Genomic DNA, 13,045 nt, shown 5'->3' on the forward strand with positions numbered 1-13,045 from the left:
CAACCGCACCGGTGAGGTGAGGTGAGGTGAAATGGGGTTTAACGTCGCGTCCAGGATTATTGCACTTATATAGCGACGTGCATGCATGTGTGCCTGTCTGTGTGTGGCTGTATGTACTAGTAGGACGAGTTCCAATGAGATACCATTCCGCAGTTTAACATGAATACCCCACTCAAACACAATTCTGACACCGAACCTACCAGTCCTTGCTTTAGCCCCTTAATGCCGATCGCCAGACAGGGTAACAACAAGTACCATCTTTTGGTATGACGCGGCCTGAGATCGAACCCCGGACCTTCCGCTCTCTGGGCGGACGCTCTGCAATCTACTCTGGACAGTTACTACAAGACATTTACTTGGTAGCTTACACCTAAATATGAAAGTAGCATACGTGTTAGGTGGTGTTTCAGACACAGGTTGATGCTTCCAATCTACCATTTTGTACAACCAAATATAAATGGTAAGGGGTAAAGACTGCACGGATGCTTCAGATATATAAATTGAGGCATAATACGGCTTTGTCGGTAATATGTGTATATTTATTGCAAGTGACCCCGACAAAAATACTTGAGAACACATCGACAATGTTAACGCACAAACCCATGAAGATCCGGGATAGAATAGGTCTTCAGCGCCCATGCTTGCCGTAAAAGTCAACTATGCTTGTCGTAAGAGGCGACTAATGGGATCGGGTGGGCAGGCTCGCTGAACTGGTTGATGCATTTCATCATATCCCAATTGCGTGGATCGATGCTCATGTTGTCAATGACTGGATTGTCTGGTCCAGACAAGATTATTTACAGACCGCTGTCATATAGCTGGAATATTGCTGAGTGCATCGTAAAACAAGAAACATACAAACAAACAAAACAAAGTACAACCAAATATAAATGTTAAGGAGTAAAGGCTGAATTGATGATTTAAATATGGTACATGTCTGTAAATCTATATCATAAAATCGAACCTCAGTTTATATTCAAGTCAATTTCTTCTTTAAACCAGATCTTCCTTCACCACTGATCATTTGCAATTAGCATTTGACTATGTAAGATTAAAGAGTATGATTTTCTTCAACATGTCTGTTAACATTTATTATGATTTAAACTTTTATGTTTTATGTGAATCACATCATAGCACCATCATCCGTCTCAGTTTGTTTGCAGTGGTTGATATTCTGTCTTACGTAGTTTAAGTAAAATAGTTTTGTCCTCTAATCATGCTAATTGATCAGATATCAGGTCAATAACAATTTGAATGTCCGCAGTGTCGGGTCCATAAAATGTAATGTCCTCTGTCTAAGGTCAATATAAATTTAACGTCCTCCGTGACAGGTCAATATAAATTTAACGTTCTCTGTGACAGGCCAATAAAACATTCTTGTCCGCTGTGTCAGGTCAGTGAAACATGTGTCTGCTGTGTCAGGTCAGTTAAACATGATGCCGCCTGTATCAGGTCAATGACACATTTATGTTCACTGTGTCAGGTCAATGAAATATTCATGCCCACTGTATCAGGTCAATGACACATTTACGTTCACTGTGTCAGGTCAATGAAATATTCATGCCCACTGTATCAGGTCAATGACACATTTATGTTCACTGTGTCAGGTCAATGAAACATTCATGCCCACTGTATCAGGTCAATGACACATTTATGTTCACTGTGTCAGGTCAATGAAACATTCATGCCCACTGTATCAGGTCAATGACACATTTATGTTCACTGTGTCAGGTCAATGAAACATTCATGCCTGCTGTGTCAGGTCAATAAAACGTTTATGGCCTCGGCGACAGGTCAATGACACATTTATGTCCTTTGTGTCAGGTCAATTAAACATGTATGTCAGCTGTGTCAGCCTCAGTCCTATGACAATACTGTCCAATCTCTCACGTATCGGCGAGCGTGTCAGTTATTTGTCCTCGGATGTCAATGTGTTGCTATTATACAATGCAACTTTCTGATTACTCTGGTGATACTTCTATTCAAGCCGATTTTGCTGTTTAAAAAACTATAACATGTTGTTTTATCATTCATATATTCGTAAAAGCTCTCACTTTAGGGATCTATTGTCTTGTGTACGTTAGTGTATACACGTACCAAATGAAAGTGTGTAACACATTTCCTATAAGAATTAGATCTTGTATATCAGCCTGGTTCCACGGGTAGGCTGCGCACGTGCGGTGTAGCGCAGGGTGAATTAATGCTCGGTAAGAATTACTGAAAATAAGTTCACCTTCATCTGTGCTATACGAGTAATATTGAATTATGCTCTAAACTAACTGTTTCTTCGACACAGCACGTTGATGTTCGCTCTGGAGGCATGCGACACCATGGGGGCATAACTTCTCTAGTGAGTGTTCAACTTCCGAGATATGGAACATGTTAGAAATGGTCACTGAGGCCCTAAAGTATTTAGAAAATGTTAAAAAAGGGAGACAGGTTATATATTGAGCATGAAGACGGAATTGGACCTCCTTCAGTGTACTGTATGTACATGGTATCTCGGTAGAGGTGTACCTTTTGAATCTGTTGGAAATTAGTTTACATCCGAACAGATTTACAGTTTTAAATAGAATGAGCCTAACACTATAAAATGACGTTATTTGTTAAACATTGTAGATGGGAGACGTATAAATCACACATGTTAAACCTGCGTCACACATGTTACACATATAATCACACATAATGTGTGTACTCAGATACATGTCAGACATGATCACATGGTAATATTATATCACACATATTTACAAAAAGCATACATAATCCATCTTCCCAAGGCAAGGGCGTTGACTGACTATAAAAGTCCAGTTTCCACCCTTGCTTAACTAGGCTCGATCGTAGCGCCACTAGTGGCTATTACGAGTTATGTCCCTTCTATGCCCCTCCTGTTGACCAATAAGATCTCTCATATCACTTGCATTTGCTTCAAACAAAATGGCGGTGCTCAGGCAAGACGATCTGATCGATAATCAAGATCTTTATTTAATGAAATGGGTCTTACCCCACGAAGTACATCAAATCACTTGCGCACCTTGATTAAAAAAAATTGCAAAGATTTTCAAATATCTACACACACACTAACACACACATACACTGACACACACACTAACACACTAACACTAAACTTAGTTCGTTATAACCATATAAATAAACAACATCTATGCAGCAAATTATTATTCGTCAGTACGCTTTATATCTGTCGGCATTACACAGTCTGTAAGACAGTAAAACACAAAATGGAAACACCTTGTATTTTAAAGAAATATCCAGTTTTGTTAATACTTGTAATCAGTTTAACTTAAGATCAACGTACAAGTTTAACATTGTTTCCATAATCGTGGTACAGATGACTGTCATCCCTGATACACACACACGTCAGTAACCACAGCAATGTTAACATCCACGTCGGGAGAAAGATGGACGGCTTGACACAGATGGCATTGGTCAGATCCTCTGGTAGTGTTGAATGTACAGTTAGTTCACCCATTGGAAGCAAGATGTGTTTATGCAACTGACGGTGACATCCATCAGAGACGGGAGTTGCTGGTCCTAGCAGTAACTGACTGTTATGCACTGTCTATACTCTTTCTTATACTTGCATATTTCATCTTCTCAGCAGTCCGTGGACGAAGGGCAGGATGGACATGCGCAGGAGAGTATCTCCAGCATGGTAAGCAGGGGCCGTCTCAAAAGCCCATGTGCTATTACAAACTGTTGTCTCTGTCCAATATGAAATAATATGTAAGGTCACAACCTGTTTTAATAAATGACAGTATAAATCATATATGTCAGCTGTCAATATGTCACAGAATGGACTTCGGTATTTGTTCAGTTCATAACCTATGGACATTAAGTATATGTAAATAATTATTTAAATTAACACATATTTTATTCATATTGTCAAATAATCCCAAAATTATTCTCAAGTATATTGATATGAGGCATGAAACTTCTTATGTCGTTCTACTCGGCTACACTGTTATGACTGAACAAAGCTTGTCCATTGTCATTTAGTAGAGGAAGCCCTAAAGGTCATTATCAAAATGTCGATTTGGAAGAGTTGAAACGGTTGCTTGCATTAGTACAACAGAAAAACTGGGCCCACTTGCACAAAGCTATCTTAGCGCTAAGACTATTGTAAGCCTATGTTAAAGTATGGGGGTTACGATCATCTTAGCGCTAAGATCGCTTTGTGCAAGTGGGCCCAGATCAAGAACATCTACATGTAGTCACGCATGGCGTTTGGTTCTGTCCAAAGGACACTCGTTTGAGAACTACACCAAAATATAAAGAATTTACTTATTCCTTAGGACTTGATGGATAATGTGGTATAATATTCATATAATTCAAATTCAGTTCCTTTTAGCACTATTGTAAACTTCTTGTCAAAACACATTCTGTATTCTGTCATCACCCCCCTGAGTTTTGATAGAACGCCTTTTTTTATAAACGTCTACATCATTCTGTCCTCATCATTCCATCACTATTCACAATCTTATAAAAACCCGATCTTCGTTCTCACTACCGCCGATCAAAAATCTGAGGAAATCCCATGACGGGTCACGTCAGAGCGACCTTTCCTCCGACCAATCAGAGCATCGCTTACTAGATCAGGAAAATGACAGTCGGAATATGTTTTCTTTTACTAGATCAGGAAAATGAAAGTCGGAATGTGTTTTCTTTTCATGCAACATCGCAATTCCGAACGAATGTTACTGACTGTATATGTGCTTCCCTAACTTCATCATCTTTCGCTCGCTTCAGTAGGATAAACCAAATACCATATGGTGTCTGGATAAACTTTGAAACGGGAGAGATGTTCCATAGCCCATAGGAAGTACTGCCATACAATCTCCGCCATCTATTAGACATTGCAGAATTTTCGTTTGTTCTGTTTTCAAATACTTTTCAAAGCGTAGTCTGGAGTGTAAGTCGCCAGTTTGAAGCTAGTGCCGTAAAGCTGCTTTCTGATTGGCTGATGTTAACTTCTTGCTAGTCATTTCATTGATCCTTCAAGGTTTGCGAAAGGTCGTTCTGGCGTGACCTCAAATCTTTGTGTAGCGGTGGAGAGAACTAAGACCTGATTTTAATGAGATTTCATTATCCATCACATCTCCTAACTTTTCGTGTATTCTTCGGTAGATCGTGAACTTCAGTCAAGAATATTTGATGAATTGAGCCTGCATTGGATAACGGTATATATGATGGCAGCTAATGGTTCAATGGTTTATTCTAATTCAGAGAAAAGGTCACCGTTACTGATACTCGAGGGATGCAAAGCCGAGAGGCAATCAGGTACTCAGATGACACGACCCATATCTTGTAAAACGACTACTCGTTTAAAAGTTTGTTTTTTTATTTCAAGGCATAACCAGAGTAAGTTCCGTAATTTCTTTTTCAAATGGTTTAATTGGTTTTGGGATAACATATGTTGTACTTCTAAGGTGGTGGGTTTAGACACTTTTGTCATTTGTGACATCATTTTCATGTGAAGACACGCCAACACCAAATGCTTCGAGTCTCACTAATGCATGGTGTCGTATTTCCTCTAATAACCGCTTTTAATAATACGTATATTTGTTCCAACCTTCCCTTATTTGTAAAATAACATAATCAGATGCGGTGTAGATGTGATTAGACGGTCAGGTTGGATCCAGGTACCAGAAACACGGGAAAAAAATCAGAAACATGAGAAAAAAGATTAGTGCGTTAAAATTTAAAACGTCACATCGGCAGCATCTCAGCCATTTTTTAATAAAAAAGCGAGGTGAGGTGAGTTTCTATTTTTGGTTGTTAATCTGACGTTGATGCTTCACAAACACCTGGTGTCATTTGCTGATTTTTAGTGATTCACGGCTATTTGCCTTTCACGCCCAATAAAATCTGTTTCGGCAGATAATTGAGACAGGTTATTCTCAGGCGTTGACGTATTATATTTTGTTCCAATCACGGCGTTTTGAGAAAATAGAGGTACAATTTTGAGATCAGATTCGTATTTTATATTATCTATGGAATGTAATATATATTGTGAAGAAATCCAAAAATAATCAACTGAATCTTAAAAATGTTGGTTTCTTTGCTAAATTATGCAAACCTTGCTCTGGTTGACCAGTGTACAGAACTGTTTCACCTGGTTGACCTCATGTCAGGCAGGCCCTTCTGTCTATCACGGGGGCAAGGGTGACCCAGTCGTCAAAAGCGCCGACATTCGCTGTGCAGAGTTGCCTTCCTTGGGCACGCCAGAAACCTATGATTGTGGGTTCGAATCCCGGTTCGCCCCGATTATGTTCCTAGGTTTATCAGCACCATACCCGTGCTCGTGGGTTTCACCGAAGTGGTAAACGTCAGAGACCTGCATCACTTCAGGCTTTCCTCCCACATTAAGCTGACACGCCGTGATATAACTTGAATACTGTTAAAAGCGGCGTCAAACCCAACTCACTCACTCACTCTACATATCTCTTTTGTGTTTATGTAGGTAGTGGTACGTCATGTTTGTCAACCACGTCAATCATTCACTCCATCTGTTTCATTATCTTGCTTTTCATTCTCTGTGAATGTATTTTGTTAATTTGCCTCTATATGAAGACAGTGAAACAAGGTAATATGCATTTGTGTTTATGGAGGTATAAACGTAAAACCGGTGTGCAAACTGTGTAAATCCGCATAGCACTCCATAAACACAAATACATTTTAATGTCAATTCTTATGAATAAATACGTCAGCAATAATAACTTCACAGACTGCTTATTTAATGATTAACACAAACAAACTGTAGACAACAGCTTGATCTCGTGGTTCAGCGCAAAAATGCAACGCAGGCCCCGCCCATTCTATTATCAGCCAATCAGGAAACAGTAGTTTGTTACTGGGTGTGGCCTAACCTTTTTCGGTTTATTTAAACATGAAAGCAAAGCAAATTGCTTGGTTAGCCAATCAAATGCCACGAAATCGCTTGCAGTTTGTTTATTGTACGATAGACAACCGCCACTCGTCGTTTATTTCTTAAATAACATGTCTTGAGTGTAAATGTACTTTCTACCATGAATTTTGAAATTACTCGACTGTGATTGGTCAATCAGAGGTTGTCAAATCACAATAAACCCCATCAACTCCATCAATGACCATCTGTCATTATTTTGCCTTGTCAATGTGGAACTTACGTAAAAGGAAGTCAATGCTTTCGATAAAGGGAGACAATTTGCGGGGAGGTGACAATAGTGTTATGTTCACTGCAGTGAAATAGCAAGTGGTATGTTCACTGCAATGAAACTATAACTTTTATCAAATTCAGAAAATTCAGTCTTTCACACTGAAGTATAAAATATATGGACCTCTTCTTGTTTCAAGTTTGAAAACAAACGATAAACATAATACGGAAATGTGTACGTAACACATAGGAAACAAACGATTTCGTTTAAGAAAGTATTTTTACCAATATCAGCATCAGGATTTTGAATAATATTGTTTTCAATTTGAAATGATAATCTTGACTTCGGTGTTTATAACGTAGATTAAGGATAATTGTAGTGTTAAAACCATAACAATATTGTCGTTAAGACGCTGAGATTATTAGCTGAGTAATGTTGTTCCCAAAACTATTCGCGTAGTAAAAATCATATATTAGGAATACATATTGTATTTTTAATTCCCTAGATATGACATTTGTCGTGCGGAAACAAACACTCCTGGATAATATATCTTTATCACATAATGTCATTTTTTAGATAATTGAAGTTTAAGACATTTTTTCATTCAAGCATCTTCCCGAGGCAAGAGCGTCAACTGACTATTAAAGTCCGGTTTTCACCTTTGCCGAACTAGGCATGAATTCCCAGGCTCGACCGTAGCGCCACCACGAGTGGCTGTTACGAGTTATATCCCTTCTACGTCCCTCCTATTGACCAATCAGATTCCACCTCTCATGGAACTTGCAATTGCTTCAAACAAAATGGCGACGCCCAGTGAAGACGATATTATCGATAATCAAGATCTATATTGTAATACAACGGGTCTTACCTTGCGAAGTGCATCAAGTCACTTGAGCACCTTGATAAAAATCATGGAATCACTTTGGAAAATATCTGTTGACGCCCATTTGGCGGTACACATGCTGTGCAAATCATGCAGTCGACTGAAATCCATATTGTCTACGAACCGGATGTCTAGTTTGTTATGCGATTTTGATTGGACTATGCATAGACTCGTTAGTCCAGCCAAAATGTAACTCGGGAAAAGCAGCCTAGTTCGGCAAGGGTGAAAACTGGACATTTTATATGTCAGTTAACGCCCTTGCCTCGGGAAGATGCATTGAAGTCACTTTAGCAGTGCGGCGAGGAGTAATGGAGTTTAATGACGCGTTCATGATTATTGCACTAATACAGCGACATGCATGCCCGTGTGCGCGGTCCGGTCCGGATGTATGCTCGCTTACACGGATGTTTGCATAAGCGCTCGCACGAAGGGAAAACCTCTCTCTGAACTTTGTGGGAACGTAGGTAATATTTTTTAGCAAATATACAACGCATCGATATATGGAGTAGAATAAAAAAATAGTTGACCTCATTTGCATATTAATCGAATCTTAACACCAAGTTTACCGCATTGTGTTTGTTACATCAATTGCACTATCCATTACATGATAAACATATGTCTAACCTTTGTTTTCAATCTGCAGGGTCCTGCTTACACTGGTCTCAAGGGGAACAGACGCGGGGAGCGATGATGATGATGATGATGATAATGATGATGATGAGGTGGACACTTTTTTTACACTGGATTCTTTAGGGCGACAGGCATCGCTCGTCCTTACGACGTATGCTTCACTTCTTGAACACATTGTGTTCGTGCAAAACGCGCCTTGCCAAAATGAACGTACCGAACAGGACATGAAGACTATGACTGTAACCTCTAGGAACTGTTGCACTTTCTCGTGACATTGGACTGCATCGAATCCTTGCATTTGTCAAATCGTGTTTAGATTCACGTGTGGTGTTTTAATACGAAAGGATGTGTTACTTGTGACGTTTAATGTGTCGTTCTACCTCATTGTGTACACTGCACGTTCAATATCATAATAACAGTCTCACCAAGGAACAAACACGAACTCGAACGTATCTCCGATTGCATAAGCCACAAATAAACCAATGTGGTAATGCAATATCTCGAAGGTATCCGACGGTCTCAACCACGTTTCCTGTTCACATTCACTTCTCGAATATTCACACGAGTTATATTAAAGTCTACTTTACCCTATTTAACATAACAAATATACTGTAATATTCGTTCATCTACTGAAGATACCGTATTTGTCGTAATAAGCGCACACGGCGATATTTGCTAATATATTGGCCAGTGAGCAATCTCACTTAGTACCCCTTCCGATTGATCAATGCACACAAGACTTATTTATTCGTATATAATACGCATTCGTGTGTTATATGCACCCTTAATTGTGGGCAATTAAATCCTGGAAAAAAATTTATGTCGTATATAAACATTTCAGGCTGTCAGCATAAACCATGAAATTTACGAACTTTTTTCACCAAAATAATATTCCAATAAGAGCCCCCTATTTCTAATTTCGAGAGCGCCCTGGGCGCTTATTACGTCGAATACTGTATTAGTTTGTTATTTCATCTTTATTCACGGCCATTTGGGTATGGATACTTTCACCTACCTGATACACCTTCAGGGGCGGTTGGGTAGCCTAGTAGTTAATGCGTCCGCTCGTCACACGGGAACTCCCGGTTTGATTTGTCATACGGGTACAATATGTTAAGCCAATGATGTTCTGGGAAAATTTTCTAACCCAGTCACTCACATACCTCCACCCCATATGATTGTTATAAGAGGCGACTAACGGGATCGGGTAGTGAGGCTCGCTGTCTTGGTTGATGCATCGTATCTTAATTGTGTCAATCGATGCTCATGATGTCAGTCACTGGATTGTCTGGTCCAGACTCGATTATTTACTCGATCATATAGCTGGAATATTGCCGAGTGTTACATTAAACAACAAACAAACAAACAAACAAAAACCTCCACCCCCATAGGGAATTGGCCCCTAGCACGCTATTGTTTATCTGAGGCGACCAAAGGGATCAGGGTCCACTTGCACAAAGCGATCTTAGCGCTAAGACTATTGTAAGCCTATGTTAAAGTATGGGAGTTACGATCATCTTAGCGCTAAGATCGCTTTGTGCAAGTGGGCCCTGGTGGTCAGACACGATGACGTACTTGATTGCATGTCGTGGATCTCCCACAGGTTTGTCGGGCCCAAACTCGATAATTTAAAGGCCGTCTTGGTGGAGCTGAAATAATGTTGTCTATGGCGTAAAACAACAAACAAACGTGGATAAACATATGATACATGTCAAGGAAATTAATAAGCTGCACGTTCAAAACATATTTTCAAATAGTGCTAAGAAGGGATTTGTATATTCCTAATAACGTGTGCTTTTTCATAAATATTCATTTGCACAATAATTGGTTGGAGTTGTGTATGTTTTGTTTTTGCTACTGACAAATACAAGCAACCTGCTTTAGTTCAACGTTATTGGCGATGTTGTTCGTAAAACAATTGTTGTTATGAATGAGTGGCAGTGGGTGTATATTATCAATAATGTGACGTCCATCTTGCGATTTGTTTTTTAATGGCTTTGCCTGTTGTTTATGTTATAAAATATATATCATATACTTTGTTGGCAGTCTGCTGTTACCAGTTTCTAGTTATTGTAATAAAGTATTTTATAGATATTGATATTTGATACATGGTTATTTAAATCAGATGTTTAGTTTGTACGTTTGAAAGGTTTTATTGCAGTCACTTAAAGTGCAAGAACGTCTTTTATAAATAGTTTTGATTCACAGGTTAGAGTTTATCAATACCTTTGATATTATCGGTTTTGTCACGATGTTTATTGCTTAGGTATTTATAACCTGTTTTGATTTTGAGATCACGGTTATTGCTTTATCGCAACTGTTGTGTTTTACATTCTATACAAAGGGATTTCTTGAATATTTTCCAAAAACTTCGCATTTGTACAAGGTTCTTTGTTCAACATACTATGTTGTGCTGGTGTATATTGGTTTCAACAGTGCAAAATCGCTCAAAACGGGTCATTGTACCAACTCATCTGGTCTGCTCTTTCCCTCTCCATAGAACGAAAGCAAGGGGACCTGGTCGTCTAGCTAAGGCGTCGCAATTCGCTGCGTTGCGTCCCCCAGGCCCGCCAGAAACCGATGATCATGGGTTCGAATCCCGGTTAGCCTCGATTGTTTCCAGGTGTGTCAGCACCATACCCATGCACGTGGGATTCTCCAAAGTGGTAAACGTCTGAGGCCTGCATCACTTCGGGCTTTCCTCCCACATCAAGCTGACACGCCGTGATATAAATGAATTCTGTTCAGAGGGGCGTGAAAAGAAACTCACTCACTTGTATGCTGTTAATCCATCACGGACACCTGTGTTATTTTGTAAGTCAGCGTGATGTGATAAAGTTACCGCACTGGCTGAAGTTGTCCACGTTCACAGTTTCGTAATCATAAAGAGCATGTTTTTGACATCATTTATATGCCTTGGTGAAAGTAAAGTCTGTTTCTTGTTTATGTGTTTCGTTACTACAATTATACACATTATTCGATCTGTGTGAAGTTTTTGAAATAAAGATACGTTCAGAATCCTGGTTAATTCACCATCGTATATCCTACAGGATGGATTTTTGCGAGTGTAGTGTGTGTTGTCCAAAGTAGCGTAATGTGTTTGGTGGATCGTATGTGTTCGTGTTTGGGGTGTACAAAGTGAGGTAGGCCATTGGTTGAAGTGTTCATGTGTGGTGTACGCCATTGGTTGAGGTGTTCATGTGTGTGGTGTACGCCATTGGATGAAGTGTTCATGTGTGTGGTGTACGCCATTGGTTGAGGTGTTCATGTGTGTGGTGTACGCCATTGGATGAAGTGTTCATGTGTCTGGTGTACGCCATTGGATGAAGTGTTCATGTGTGTGGTGTACGCCATTGGTTGAGGTGTTCATGTGTCTGGTGTACGCCATTGGATGAAGTGTTCATGTGTGTGGTGTACGCCATTGGATGAAGTGTTCATGTGTGTGGTGTACGCCATTGGATGAAGTGTTCATGTGTGTGGTGTACGCCATTGGATGAAGTGTTCATGTGTGTGGTGTACGCCATTGGATGAAGTGTTCATGTGTGTGGTGTACGCCATTGGATGAAGTGTTCATGTGTGTGGTGTACGCCATTGGTTGAGGTGTTCATGTGTGTGGTGTACGCCATTGGATGAAGTGTTCATGTGTGTGGTGTACGCCATTGGTTGAGGTGTTCATGTGTGTGGTGTACGCCATTGGATGAAGTGTTCATGTGTGTGGTGTACGCCATTGGATGAAGTGTTCATGTGTGTGGTGTACGCCATTGGATGAAGTGTTCATGTGTGTGGTGTACGCCATTGGATGAAGTGTTCATGTGTGTGGTGTATGCCATTGGATGAAGTGTTCATGTGTGTGGTGTACGCCATTGGATGAAGTGTTCATGTGTGTGGTGTACGCCATTGGATGAAGTGTTCATGTGTGTGGTGTACGCCATTGGATGAAGTGTTCATGTGTGTGGTGTACACCATTGGATGAAGTGTTCATGTGTGTGGTGTACGCCATTGGTTGAGGTGTTCATGTGTGTGGTGTACACCATTGGATGAAGTGTTCATGTGTGTGGTGTACGCCATTGGATGAAGTGTTCATGTGTGTGGTGTACGCCATTGGATGAAGTGTTCATGTGTGTGGTGTACGCCATTGGATGAAGTGTTCATGTGTGTGGTGTACGCCATTGGATGAAGTGTTCATGTGTGTGGTGTACACCATTGGATGAAGTGTTCACGTGTGTGGTGTACACCATTGGATGAAGTGTTCATGTGTTTCGTGTACACCATTGGATGAAGTGTTCATGTGTGTGGTGTACACCATTGGATGAAGTGTTCATGTGTGTGGTGTACACCATTGGATGTAGTGTTCACATGTGTGTGGTGTACGCCATTGGAT

General features: G+C 40.1%; 1 protein-coding gene across 1 annotated transcript in view; it reads left to right on the forward strand.

Moving 5' to 3' along the window:
* The window catches only part of LOC124136929, a 32,296-nt gene extending 22,889 nt beyond the window's left edge, over positions 1-9,407 (forward strand). Inside the window, exons 17-18 of the mRNA XM_048396733.1 lie at positions 3,617-3,670; positions 8,678-9,407. Coding sequence (XP_048252690.1) covers positions 3,617-3,670; positions 8,678-8,725 — 102 coding nt within the window. The 3' untranslated portion in view covers positions 8,726-9,407. The remainder of the gene's footprint in view (positions 1-3,616; positions 3,671-8,677) is intronic.
* The last annotated feature ends 3,638 nt before the right edge of the window (positions 9,408-13,045 follow it).

This window comes from Haliotis rufescens, unplaced genomic scaffold (genome assembly GCF_023055435.1).
Source record: "Haliotis rufescens isolate VD_foot unplaced genomic scaffold, xgHalRufe1.0.p SCAF_16, whole genome shotgun sequence".
In the NCBI taxonomy this organism is placed as follows: domain Eukaryota; kingdom Metazoa; phylum Mollusca; class Gastropoda; order Lepetellida; family Haliotidae; genus Haliotis; species Haliotis rufescens.